Consider the following 14254-nt stretch of genomic DNA (forward strand, 5'->3'; position numbering starts at 1 on the left):
GATTTTGTTGGCTTTAATAGGACCTTCCTTATCCTGGGTTAACCTTAAAGCTGATCTTTCTCTGCAGTACACCGCTCCCCTCTGAGCTGTATTATTAAACAGTTAGGGTCATGTTTAGTGAACGGTAAAGTCAGAATGATGGAACAACAAAGTTTGAATTCAAGTTTTTTTTATTTTGTAAGAACAAAATTCTCTGCGCACCAGACATGAAGACGCAGACCTGAACAGACAAATTAAAATAACAAAAACAAAAAAAAAAAAGGTGATAAAAGTTGCAAAAGACAGCTTTTACAAAATCATGTTGTCCACTGCCACTGAACCACCTGAGCTCAGAACTTTCAAATATTCTCCGTCAGGTTCCGGTATGATGCAAAAAAGTAAAAAGGACAACTTAATATTGAAGACACACAAGAACTGATACTCTAATGGCAACCCGTTCTCACTCTCAGGGTTACAAATACAGCTGTGATGTCAGAAGAAAAGCGCCCAGTGACATCTCACTTGAGGCTTCTAACAAACACGGCAGTAATTGAGGGACTGGGGTGAAAACGTGCTGATGCCACACATCTGGGGGATAAATATCAAAAGTTTAAATGCTTGTTAGCAGTAGTTAAGCTTAATATATCAAATACACAGAATCACAACTGCATTGTGAGAGGTTACAATACATGACTGTTGAAAATCTGTTTCTCCCCCGCGGTGTGTCGCAAGCAGTCATGGTCTAAGTACACGTGAACATGGGAATGCAGGACCAATCTTCAGCTTCCTTGATACAAAAGAGCGCTCAGTTGGCGTGCTGAACAGTGGAGAAGCACAGTTTGAGGGTGTACGGGTAGGGACCGGCTACAGAGAGGAGAGAGTCAGCGTTAGCTCACCCAAAAGAAAGACCATGGACAAAATACCTGCAACGGGCCTCCCAACTGAACTCCATGTGTGTGCTTTAACAAGTGTATAGGTGAAGCACTGTCAACTCCTTAGAGTTAACAAACTCTTAACCTAACCTGACAGCTGCTTACTGTGTATAATTTTCAAAAAGGATGCCTGAGAGGACCATTGAAAACTTACTTGGATTTTTCATTTGGTAGTGGTTTATCATGGCCAGAGCTTCCATAGCATCGTTGATCGACTCCCACTCTAACAGACCTGAAGCACTACGATCACTGGGAGCTGCTCCGCCTGGGCACAGATGCAGAAATATGATGAGAAGTTAGATTTTATTCAGATTTAGTTGTTTTAAATATTTATCAGAGGCATCTGCCACAGTCTTCTTCATGCTCACTGGCATCATTCAGGTTTAAAGCAGCTTACTTTTTCCTGTGAACATTTTGACATTAACAGGGGCCTTGACACCGATCTCGTCACAAATCTGTAAAAAGACAAACATCGTTAGGGTGCAACACTTGTGATAGTTTAAATCTTTGGGCTGCACATGCACAGTTCCTCCTACAGACCTGAGAGAAGATCTCCGGCGTGGCTTCTGGCTGAGCGTTGAAGAAGTGCAGCACGTTGCTCGGATGCTGGATGCGGTTTTTAGCTGCTTGTTCTGGGGAGGTGAACCGGTTGTTCCTGGAGCCATGGAATTCCTTGAAGCTGCTTGTGCCATCTTCCAGCTCGTAGCATTGACCAGGAACGATGGCCTGCTGCTTGGATACACTGCAGGGAAGAGGGGGGAGGGAGGATCAGCATTTTAAAATCATTTATGGCTCCACCTTACTTCACAAGTCTCAACTCAGGAATGATATCATTCGCCAACACATGGACCCAGGCACAAGACGTGATGACATTTTTAGAGCCTTTACTTTGAACTGAAACAGTGTGTCAGCCTGTGTGTGGTTCAAGTCTTTAAAATGAAACTAACATCAGCCGCTCTGCTTCCCGTAGACTTCTTGTTTGTGATTGGTCAGATGTTTTCAACTCCCGCTGCTATGTGGATGATAGATTAGAAAATCCTGGGCAAATGACTAAGTCTCAGTTAACACTGGGGCGAGTTAAACGGTCGTGTGTGAATAGAAGCTGCTTTGTTTGGGCGATGTTATCAATCTGACACTTGTAGATTGAACTGTTCAGGTTTAACTCACCACACATTCAGTTTCTGTCCAAAGAGGAAGTTGTTGTTGAGGTGAGTGATTGCACGGTCTACAGCGTAGCAGTCTCCCATCTCCACCATGGCTGCTCCGGGCTTACTCTTCATGAACTTCACCTGCAAGGATTCAAATACAGGATTGACTGGCGCTCTGGTATTTGCCTTTCGCTTTGACCTAAACACAGAATCCATTTGCTCGTTTGACTTGTGTGCACACTGATGGACGGGAACACAAGTGTGGCATTGTTGAGGTGGAAAATATTGACTCAGTTTCAGCCATGATAACACTTCCTGCTGACATTCCTTTGTTTCACTCTCAGTGTGAAATTTTGCCCACAGGTAACTTCATTCTGCACACTGAGCTTTTATATCCAAACATGAGTTAGAAAAACAAAATGTGATACTAAACCTCCTCCTGGGTCCAGACATGAACATCATTGTTAAGTGTTCGTGTCAGTGCATTTACTTCTGAGAGAATAAACATTAACTGTATTTAAAAACAAAAAACAAAACAAAAACCAAACACACACACACACACACACACACACACACACACACAAACACACACAAAAAAAAAAAAAAACCCCAACAAACTTCCATAAAGGCCCCAATCTAAGTAGTAAATCTGGATACTTGTTACAGCACCTGTACCAGTTACCATTTAAAAACATGAGCCTGTGCTGGCCCGACGCAGGGTTTACAGTTCTCTCTCTTCATTATTTTAAAAGTTTGCATTAACTTAAAAAAAAAAAAAAAAAAGTTAAGTAATCTCACTTCAGGTTTCACTGTTCAAAAGGTATTAGCTACCGTATTAGGTTTAAGTCATAATATGGGGTTATAGGATGTTTTAAGTTCATATTAATTACTACAGCATACGTGAAGACCCACAGGGATGACGTCCCAGGGACTCAGACATGCACCAAAACCATCTCTTTTATTAAACCTGTGTTCTTTCTAACGGCCAGCAGAGGTTTGACTGCTTAAGACTTCTGGTCCTAAAGAGTAAGAAAACGTCCGTCAGCTCCAACTATAGACTGATATAAAAGACTGATGTAGCCACCCACCTTCATCTTAGCTCTTTCAAACCACCGGTTAAGGTCTAAGGAGAGTGCGGACCAACTAGGGGCGCGTGAACATACCCATGATTATCAATACTTTAATCTCATGATTTAACCCACAGTATAAACAGGAAAGTGTTTACTGAGCTCAAGGGAGATGAAGGACGTTTTCACATACACTGAATACAATCAAGCTGTGTGGTGTTGGCCCCCTGCTGGCCAGTATAAAGACAGCAGTTTTAAGATACTTCAGCATTAAAGTGTGTGATTTACAATGCATACACTTCAATGCTCAAACATCAGCTTCGGAGCTATAAAACAGGCACTGACCCGCTCTACGTTCCCATAGAGGCAGAAGATGTTGAAGACGCGGTCAGCATTCATCTTGACAGGGTCCAACCCATACACCATGACAACCGGCGAATCGGCATGTGCGCCGTACTCGCCGGGAGGAGGGGGAGGAGGTCCGTAGCCTGGACCGTAGCTTCTCCCTCCACGCCCTCTCATTGGTGGACCCATACGGCGACCTTCGTAGGGCGGGGATCCGTAGCTCTCATCGTAACCATGGTAACCACCTCCTGAAGAATGAGTCAAAGATCAGGAAAGTGAGAAAACGTGAAAATAACCCCAGTAATTGAGCAGGGTGAGGTAAGCTTCTCTGAAAAATACTGAGATCTGTAGAGCCAATTACATAGGACACAGCACCACCTCACTGCCACTGTGTGGAGGACCGAATTTACACAATTGTCTTAACTTGAATGTACCAAGTTTAAAATGACTGTTGACTCATATTGGGTGTAAATAGTTTGGATTATTAAAGTTTAAACCTCAGTTTCCCCAGTTTAGGGCTAATAAACGTAGTCTTAAACTAAATCTCGACTGAATCCTTTCAGTCTGGGACTAGGATTAATCCACGTACAGAGGAGATTAGCTCAGCATTTTGCATGTTGTATTTAAGTGGGTTCTCTTTTTCCCCAGTGGCGTGAGAGCCTTACCGTACTCTGGAGGGTGGTCGCCCAGCAGAGCAGGCTGTCTCTGGCGCTTGTTGGGGTTGGCATTCACATCGTCTATAAGAACAGGAAGACAAAAGGAAAGAAGAAAAGGATAGAGAAAGAAAAAAAAAAAAGGAGATAAATATAACAAGAAGAGACTGGAAACAGAACTGTAAATTCTATATGACAACGGGATGCTTAAGCACAAAATATGTATTATGGTAAACTGACATTTTGATGCCAAAAGGTGCATCAGAGTGCACACCAAAGCATGTAAATAATCTGTCAGAGGAACAATTACAAAAACAAAAGAAACTAATCAAAGTTTTAAGAAAAATGCATGCATTTAAAGATTGATGCATCTGGCTCTCACAGGCCAGATGCATCAGGCCTGTGAGAGCCGCTCCAGCAAAGATGAACAACCCTCCCCCAGATTACACTCCAAACATCTCAACCATCTCAGCAACTGCCCCTTTTGGTCTTGAGTGATTTTAAAGGAATGTGGGGAGGGCATGGACGTGTAATGAATGGCAAAACCAGAATTGGGGTCTAAGGAAATAACCCCAAAACCCCTTTAATTCAAAAACATCCACAATGCTAAATCCCTTAGCATGTAAAGTGGAACAGGAGTAAATGGCAAGGATGAGGTGGATGCTGATGATCTCAGAAGTGAAGAGGGTAAGGGTATCAAACAAAGTCAGTCTGGATAAGTATGACAAATGGCTAAATTAAAAAAAAAAAAGTTTGTACGCTCACACACACCTGCATTGCTCCCATTGCCATCTGCATCACCATCTGTACAGGTACACAATAATCATACAGAATCAGAAGGGAAGCCAGGTTAATCACGGTTACATCTTAACTCAAGTGAAGTTACCCGAGGTAAGTGTGAGGAGAGTGCAGTAAGACCACTCGTGAATGATAAGGCTGTCTGTCCTCAGTGGGGAAGTATGTTTTAAGAAATGCAAGCTTGGTACCTTTCCAGGTCACAAATTTAGACTCTCCTAGCTTTACCAGGTGTGTGCCGCTTTGTAATTAGCAGGGTTGGTCACGGACAGACCAAATAAAAGATGGACGTAACCACCATTGGTTTGTTCAGCCTTGTTAGGAAGTTTCAGGATGGGTTCTGAAACCACATGAGACGAGAGAAACCGAGGGGTACCACTCACTCTTTGGCTAACAACTTGCGATGTTAAGCAAATAGCCAATAGGACACCCTGGAAAACCTTATTATGCCCATAGTTTATTTGGTAAACTTACTCAGTAAGAACATAAACCCATCAGGAAAGTGTTAAATGGGGTCACAGAATGGGAGCTAAGGACCGATTTCCATAGACTTCTACACAGCTGCAAGTCTTTTGGCCCCCTGCTGCCCATTTAGAAGAAATCTAGTGAACTTTTCAGCGCGGGTAGCTACGCCCATCTTTTATACCGTCTGTGGTCAAGCACATCCGACACGAGCCCATTAAGTTCACACCCAAACTCCAGATTAATAACATGATTTATTTCCCAAAGAAACTAGCACAGTTCCAGGGAAGATGGATGAGATTACTGATGGCTGTAAACTGCCAACAGAGGGAGCATCAACACAGCTTACAGACATACAGAGAGCAGGTTTGACATTAGAAAACAGAACCACAATCATCAGCCTCTTCCAGAAAGAGAGATTAAGCCTGTGTGAGGGGAAGGAAAAAAATAAAAAATTGAGTTATGTCTGTCTTGTGTGGCGATGTTGGTAGCTGGGCTTTGGGGTCATGTGGTGCTGTGCGGTTATGTTCCTTGAGAACAGGTCTCGATTTACTTACTGCAAGTTTACAAACAGTGGGAGGAAGACATTTGCTGCGGCAGTTCCACCACTCTCCACTCAACTCATTTCAGCCCAAACTCTTATCCATTTCCTCTTTTTGGGAGGGGGGAGGCAAGTCTCCACCTCAGGATCGATTTCCTGGTTTAGCAAGCTGAAACGCCCACTGGTAGGTGGGGAGCTTGGTTGGCGTTTCCATCCTTTTTGTTGCGTTTTGGAAAGGTAGAACTTGAAGCTGCCATAGAGCACATTTCAGTGGGGGGGAAGCTGGCTCCTCTTAGCCGCAAATTGCCAAACCTGCATCACATGGAAGGTGTTACACAGGTTCTAGAGACTTAAATATATTTAAAGAAAAAAAAAAAAAGGAAGCTAAACAGGGATGCAAGTAGTAAGAAAATCAGAGGGAGAAAGAGGAGAAAGAGCGAGAGAGAAAAGCTGAACTCCATGTGAGGGAGGGACACAGTGGATGGTCTGACTGGGCTCTGAGTGTGCTGATGGTGTTGTCAGCAGTGTCTTGTCTTCATCAGTTGTCTTTTGTTGACTCCAGTGTGAGTGGAAATGTCTTGATTCGAGGGTGTGAGGTGGATCAGTTGGTACGGCGTCAGTGTGTAGCTCGAGTGGTTTGTTTTCGTGTCAGAAAGCGTGATGAGCAGTTTAGCTCGAGGCTTTAAAAAATGTGATCTTGACTGATTGTGATCAGTATGCATCGTCTGCTGTGGTGAAAGATGCCTGTCACTAGCTTCTGTCTGGGTGGGTGGTGCTGTGTCTTCTCTGGTGTCAGTCTTCATTTGGTGTAGACAATGGGAGCACTGTAGCTGCTTGTGTCTCAAAGTGACGAAGAAGGGGGAAAACGGAGGGGAGGGACCGAGTGTAGCTCAGTACCAAAACTCCCCACACTCTACAATTGTCTCCATGGATCTTGTGCAAGAATGCAGAGATGCCGATTGAGTGGTGTATCAGTCCTACATCGGCGTGTTGGATGGATGGTATCTCAGGGGACATTTGGCCCTCTGTGTGATAGTGGTAGTGTCCTCCCTGAAGAAGTGGATGCTTGAGATGGTGGTCGCTGAGTGTTGATGTCAGCGTGTATCTGCTCAAAGCTTCTGTGCATGGTTGGTTTTTTTTGAAAGTCACCGATTACAGATAGCCAGTCAACTGATGCTGGTCCAACACCTCTGTTCTCACTTCAGCCAAAATTAAATATAATAAAATACAGATACACAAACGTCTACGTCTTCAACGGAAGCGCATTATTCCTTTTACACCCAACTACCGAACCCCCCCCCCCAACATGTTCTGTCAACCGAAACGTAAATTTTAAAGGTGTAATTAAAAACAGTGGGAAAGACCAGCATTAGTCTTGGTGGCAGAAACGTGTTTTTCAATTAAGCTCCTTTAAAGGTACCTTTTGTAATTGCCCTCTGCAGGCAACACTTAAAAACTTCAGATGCTTAACCTTTCTGGCCTTAACAAAAAAAAAAAAAAAAGAAGCTTTTTCCAACCCACAACTGTAAATAACCGTTTGCCTGGTTTAACAATGGTTAGGTTAATTCACTGCACCTTGGGGTAGAAAGTAGCATTACACAAGAGTACAGCCCAACCACAGACCAGCTTCAGTTGGCATATCTTCAACCTAAAGTGTCTTCTTGACAGCTTTAGTTTGGAAACAATTTGAGAAAGAAAAAAAAAAAAAAAAAACCTTTACCAAAAAGTACCTTTAAAGTCAAAGTTTAACCACACATTGAAAACAGTAATAGTACTAACAGATATCCAAAAAACTCCTGCAAAAATGTGCCATGAGAAGGGCAGGAACAGCAAATGCCAGCAGAAAGAAAATGTGCACATAGCAGGTTAGTTTCTCTGTGACTGAATCGATTCAAGAGGACGTTTCATAGAAATAACGCTCAGTGTGACCACACAAACATCTGTGTCAAAACTGGGACTGGGAAAAATAAACCTTAATCTTCTCTATTTTAAGTTAAAACATTCTGATATTCTTCATTTATCTAAATTTTTAAAATTAAATACAAATAACAGTATAAAAGAGTAAAAACTATTGCTTTCAGTCAATCACACTGCTGTAGTGTAAAGAAAAAGCAGTAAGACATTTCAACCTTTTCTGCAGCAGAAAACAAACACACTTTAACTTTCCAGGTTTGATTTAGACTTCTGTGCGAAATAGACGTCCTAACCCGTCACCTCTACCTTCCACGCCATTCAAGTCGTTACATTTATCAGGACGTACATATCAGGTTATGACGTAAGGTTAAAAGGATTTTCCATTTCCTCTTAAGCTGTGAGGCATATTTGCAGCTAAAAAATATTTCAGGCATTAGACTGAACCACTGGTCCCTGCAAACCCAGTAATTTTAACATTTTCACACAAAAAGCTAGCTTAATCTTTAAGACTGTATACTAGATTTGTTTATATTATTGGCCTAAAACTGCAAAATGGTTACCAACTTGAGCTTTAAAAATACAAGTAGTGGAGCAAATATTGTGCATTAGCTCTGATGCACCGATTTAGTTTTAATCAAGCAAGAGAAATGCCTCCACCTCCCTGCTTTTTTTGTTTTTCTCTTTTCCATCCTTATTGCTTCTGTAATGTTATAGACTTTAACGTAAAACAGCTACAACAAGGAAAAGAAAGAAAGAAAAACAACTTTTAACGGTGGGTTTGCTTTGCAGGTGAACTGACTGGTATAAATACCATCACCGGCCTGTGGCTGTTTTTAACCCTGTATGCATTTTGTTGTTTTGCAGTATTATTTATTACAAGACACCCGACATTATATAAATGGATGTATTTTTCTAAATCAGTCTTAAGATAGATTGTAATTTTCAATAAACAAGTGTTTGTGGACGAGGACATATTCTTAGTATATTGTCCCAGCATTAGACAAACCCTCTCTCTACTACTTCAGGGAAAAGAAAACTGCTCCATTCTTGAAACAGTGAAAACTACTTCCTGACAGTAATTTCAGCCAACGAGCTGCTGGGAAGCACAAACTAGGCTAGACAGGTGCAGAAGCAGGATCTACAGTCACAAGCACCACAATTTACTCATCTTAACAGTCTGAACGGAGGGCCACGTAACTGGAAATACTGAATGTAACAAGTTCAAACACAAATAAACCAGAACAACAACATGCCACAGGGAATATTAGCCTCACTATGTTATCTTTCTGTCTGTCTGTTCCTGCCAGTCTCACCACTCAGTGTTATACTGGTTTTACTTGGGGGGGGGGGGGGGAATACAAGTTCAGCTTTTTTTTTGTTTGTTTTTACTTAATGAACCTGAAAACCCAGAGAAATGTAAAGACCCAAAGTAACACTTCAGTCATAATGCCACACTGGTTTGTTTCAAAATATGCCAACATACACTTTTCTTCCTTTTCTTGAAAAAACCAAACAAAAAAAAACCCCAGAACATATCCATGTAGTAGCATTATCAGTGAAGAGTGCTGCCTCCATCTGCTCAGTAGCATGCTTGCTGCAAGTCCCCACAGTGGCAGTAAGGGTGCTGAACAGTATCAGGCATCTCAGCTACAGAGCATACGTAGCACTAAGCAAATGACTGGGGGTGTGTGTCTGCTGCTTGAGGTTTTACCTGGGCCTCCCAGATTTGGGTTTGTGTAGTCCCAAGTGTCCTGGTCATTCTTGAACACATTCAAACGAGTGGGCTGGAATAAAATGTAAAAAAATAAAATAAAATTATATGAATAAACAAATCAGACTTTCAACCTGTCAAACGAAAATAACTTCTTTTCTTTCTTTTTTCTTTTTTTTTTTAAAAACTGACTGGACAGGGGTTCTAAACCTGTGGCTTTTATCCTCCCATCTCCTGTGGCTTTGGCTAAAAAACTAATCAAGCTCTGCACAGACATGGATGCTTACATGCCAAGAAAAAAAAGGCAGTTAACATTAGCCATGCAAGGCAAACAGATAATCCGACACTGTGTGAAAACAAAGAAAAGTGCTACACATTTCACCAACACCAAGTATATTTTAAATGCGACTGAAAATATGCGGGTGAAAAATGTGACCACCTTTTTAAAACGGCCCTTGCAAAAGGAACTTGTACAGTGTTTAACCTCCTAAATTTTGGCTTTACAAAAGCCAAGTAATGAATCAGTTCAAAGACCAGTGCAGAACTTTTAATCAATTATACTTATAATTAGCTTTCATTACATGAACTTGGAAACATTCACTTTCTAACAAAGAATTTTATTCACAGGTGTTACCTTTGCATACTCGATCTTCAGGGTGCAGCAGCCAGAGTAGATATCTGCTCCATTGAGTGAAGCCTTGGCCCTCTGAGCACTTTGAACGGAGTCAAACGTGACGGCACGGTTAAGGGCAGAAGGTGTGTATTTGGATTCTTTTTTAAAATGCTTCTAAAGAATGGAGAAGAAGACAGAACAGGAAAAAACCCCATGCCATTATGTTGTGCCAAGTAAAACCTGAGTAAAGCTATGAGGATATGACCGCATGTTGACAACATTTGCCGGTAAACAAGGGCACTTCCGAGAAGTCAGGTTTTCATTTGGCAAATGTTACTACAGGAAGCAATGTGCCAATCTTTAATTATTTTAATCGTTTGTCTAATGAGTTTAAGATTTAGAGCGTGGGTAAATTTCAGGTAACTATAAAAACCTTCCTGATCTCCACCCTGTTTCTTCTATGTTTTAAAAGATACCAGCTTTCCTTTGTTTCTCACGGTTAGCAAATAAGATAGCAGCCAGTGAACACTTGAAAGGATATTCCACCATTGCCTGGACACCGTTTTTCCTGAAGATAACAATCCTCTGGACCGGCCCACAGTTGTTGCAGATAGTGTAGAGGACGTCCTGAGAACATGAAACAAAACACGAGTTTTATGATTAGATTTTAACACAACTTTCAACCCCCCTGCTGCCTCATGCATTGATTAATCCCTTATACTTTCAAACCGATAGGTTTCTTTTTTTTACGAAAACAAAACAACAACATCCCCCCCCCCCCCCCCCCCCAAAAAAAATAAAAATCATAGCGCCACCCTCTGTACAGTCTAAGAATCTGAGCTCATGTACTGATGCATCACTGAAAGCATGTACAGAATGATAAACTTATTTTCAGCCCGTTCAGGCTACATGGCAGACACACACACACACACACACACACACACACACACACACGTGTAAGATAAGATAACCTTTATTAGTCCCACGCGTGTGAAATTTAAACATGTTAAACTTAAAAATTATTAAATATGTCAATCTGAGGATGTGAACTTCAGTGGGGTGCACCATAAAAAGTTTCACTGGATTAACATAATGCCACATATTGTGTGTGTACGTGTGTATCTACACTTTCACTGACAGGACGTCTACAGGCTGGTGCAAGCCTGCGGCTGTATGGTGTCCAGGAATGATCTAAGCATGGATGTCTTCACACCTTTACAGCACCGCCGATCAATTTTGAGAGAAAAGCAGCAGATTCCAACAAATGCCAAAAATACTCTGTATTTGTATGGGTTGTAGCATATGTGGTGTCTTCTTCCCATTACTACTGTCACACTTTCATTTCAGCCACCGACACATAACTGGTATTGTTCCAAACTACCAGAGCAGCAGCCAACTTAGTTTTTTTCCCCACACTCATAGCACCGACATTTAAGGACACCTGTCAGCCGGTACACAAAACAGTCCAGAGCAAAGTAATGACAAAAATCTTTGCACTCACCGTTGTAATAGGGTAGATAGGGTTCATGATAGTGAACAGAAGAACATTGTTAACAGTTCTCGAGTCATCGGAGTCTCCGGGCCTGGATATCTTCTGGCTGGTGGAGTAGTTGATGAACGCTGGGTGGCCGGCGATGTATACCTGGTTGTCTGCAGCATAAGTCACAGCTGTGGATGATCCGTTCATGTCCTCGTACTCCACCAGCGCCTGACGCTTATTGGGCATCACCACCACATAGCTAAGACAAACAGAACACATTAGCTGGGAGTTAATGCATCTTTACAACAATGCTAAGCTAATACAATACAAAAAACTCAAAATAAAATTTTAAAAGCTGATAAATGAATGACATGTAAAAACCATCCCGTTGGATCTAAAGTTGGTTGTTCTAAAGTCTTCAGATTTAACCACCGACTTAAGGACCATACCTGAGGGTCTAAGGGATCTCTGTAGTTGAAGGCCAGAGTTAGGTTTGGTTTAAAATCAGTAAAAGTCACTCAGCTGCTGCTTGTGGAAAACTTTATTCCAAGTTTTTACCTGATTGCTCCAAATTCTTGCAAAGCTTCCACAAGGTCAGCTTCTGTAACACCATCCACCAGCCCCCGGACGTGGACCACCACGGATGGAAGGGTCTTGTGCGGATCTTCGTATCCCTATTAAAAACAGATTTTTTTTTTTCTTTTAAAAACAACTAACTGTAGATTTCTTCTCTATGAAAGGTTTTTCCTGCTCATTCGTATAACAGTTAGGCCCACAGATATTTGGACAGTGAGAGACTTTGTAACTGTGCCACTATAATGACCACAAAACAGTCGAGATGCGATTCTATTAGACTTTTAGCTTTAACTCATGATTTCAACAACTGTTCAATTGAACTATATTTATATGGCGCCAAATCCCAAAAGCAGTTACCTTGAAGAAGAAAGACAAGAAATTAACTGGAGCTCTCAAAGAGGTGCTGATACTAATGAAAGACCTCATCGTCAAACTGACAATCCACAACTCTGCCACTGTCCAAATACTTGGACCTGACAGTATGCTGAGGTTATTCTGCATTTAAAACAAATAAATACAATACTGGGAATTTTCCCTTTTATTGGGCACCAAAATATTTGATATTCAATGAAGGAAACTCTAAACATGTCCAGTTACTTGTGCTACTTGCTGACATCGGGTCAACTATTTTAAGGATTCTTCTGACAATCTTAGCCAACGCTTAACGAATTTATCCTACAGAAATAATTGCGAGTGGAAGGAAACTTCCCTAATGTGCAATTTTGCTATGTTTGCGTTTTTTAAAACCGTCCCACAAAGGATAAAATATATTTTAATACTACAGCACGCTCTCTTCCACATGGTCTAAGAAAACTACACCCAATTACAATAAGAAACTACTCAGTGTGACACTCAGGATTTCCAGTTTGTTGTACTTCTGTGCGTGCCTCTCGGACTGAATACTGGTCACTATCCCGTTTGAGTTTTGAGCAGTTGGGGGAAGGGGTGCTAATCAGGCCCACAGTTCTAACAATGTGGTTTCAATTGCATAGTTACACAGTTCTGTATAAATGTTTTTTAAAAAATGGCTGGCTCAAACTATGGACAAATTGACAAATATGATCCCTACAATACAAACCGGGTTATTTCATGTGCGGCTAACAGCTAGCACGTTGCTAACGTTACCGGCACTAGAACAAAGCCGAGCTACGGCAAGGCCGAGCCGGGGAAACCGCCCTCCGACAGCTCCATTCAGAGGGCAAGGCACGGGCACATTACAATTTACACCCAGAGACACGTCCCGAGGAGCTGCAATCTAAAATACACAGCATTTAAATGGGAAAAACAGTATAAAATGTTCAGTTTTGTTGTACAACTATCTTCCCGGGCATGGATTTAATAACCTGCGGCGCGTCGTGACACATTTTTCCAGCTCACATTTGAATGAATCAAACTGCACCGAGAACCGAGTTACCGAGCTCTTTGTGTTCACACTACACGCTAAATTAATCCCCATTCCTCCTGAGACCAACATACCGTGGCCATTCCGTCGGTTTTCTGTCTTTTCGTTGCCCTGCCGTCTTCGCTGTAGTAACGGTTAGCTGCAGTAGCCATGTTGTCCCGGTTAAAAAGGATGGTGGTAGTGACGACGAAGTGAAATGGACGGAAAAGTCAAGAAAAACGAGGCTCGCGTATCCACGCCCACTTTCAATATATAACACGCTATGATTGGCCAAGGCAGCTATCAATCAGCTTGCAACTTGAGTAAGAACCAATCGGAAAGAAGAAGCATTTAAGTCGTTATTTTGAAGTAAAACGCAGCATATACAAGCACACAAAGCTGGTTATTTTTAGGTGACCTCATGTCTTTACGCATGTACTTTTACCGAACAGACAGTATTATTCAGGTTTAGCATTTACACTAAAAACCGTATTACTAATGATAAGATCTGATCTGTGGAGGCTGTTTTCAGGTGCTACCATCTCTATGCTGTCTGAAATCATCCTTGGCTGAGTGGTACTGGTCAAAAATAACGAGAATCCAAAATTTCAAAACAGAGCAACATTTTAAAGAAGCCTCACCTGTCTGTGAGGTTAG

General features: G+C 41.7%; 1 protein-coding gene across 3 annotated transcripts; it reads right to left on the reverse strand.

Annotated features, from left to right (window-relative positions):
* Positions 1-445: 445 nt before the first annotated feature.
* LOC100698149 (heterogeneous nuclear ribonucleoprotein L) lies at positions 446-13846 on the reverse strand. Of its 3 annotated transcripts, XM_005474846.4 has the most exons (14): positions 13693-13846; positions 12199-12314; positions 11662-11899; positions 10702-10787; positions 10182-10278; positions 9548-9620; positions 4896-4928; positions 4137-4208; positions 3472-3719; positions 2079-2200; positions 1452-1653; positions 1309-1366; positions 1066-1176; positions 446-843 (listed from the first exon to the last, which is right to left on the reverse strand). In XM_005474846.4, exons 1-14 carry the CDS (start codon positions 13768-13770, stop codon positions 785-787), a joined length of 1593 nt encoding a protein of 530 aa, XP_005474903.1. In that variant the 5' UTR covers positions 13771-13846; the 3' UTR covers positions 446-784. The 3 variants fall into 3 exon arrangements, with proteins under 3 accessions (XP_005474903.1, XP_005474904.1, XP_019223216.1); XM_005474847.4 differs by lacking the exon at positions 4896-4928; XM_019367671.2 differs by lacking the exons at positions 4137-4208; positions 4896-4928.
* Between the last annotated feature and the right edge of the window lie 408 nt (positions 13847-14254).

Source organism: Oreochromis niloticus, linkage group LG14, assembly GCF_001858045.2.
Source record: "Oreochromis niloticus isolate F11D_XX linkage group LG14, O_niloticus_UMD_NMBU, whole genome shotgun sequence".
Lineage (NCBI taxonomy): Eukaryota > Metazoa > Chordata > Actinopteri > Cichliformes > Cichlidae > Oreochromis > Oreochromis niloticus.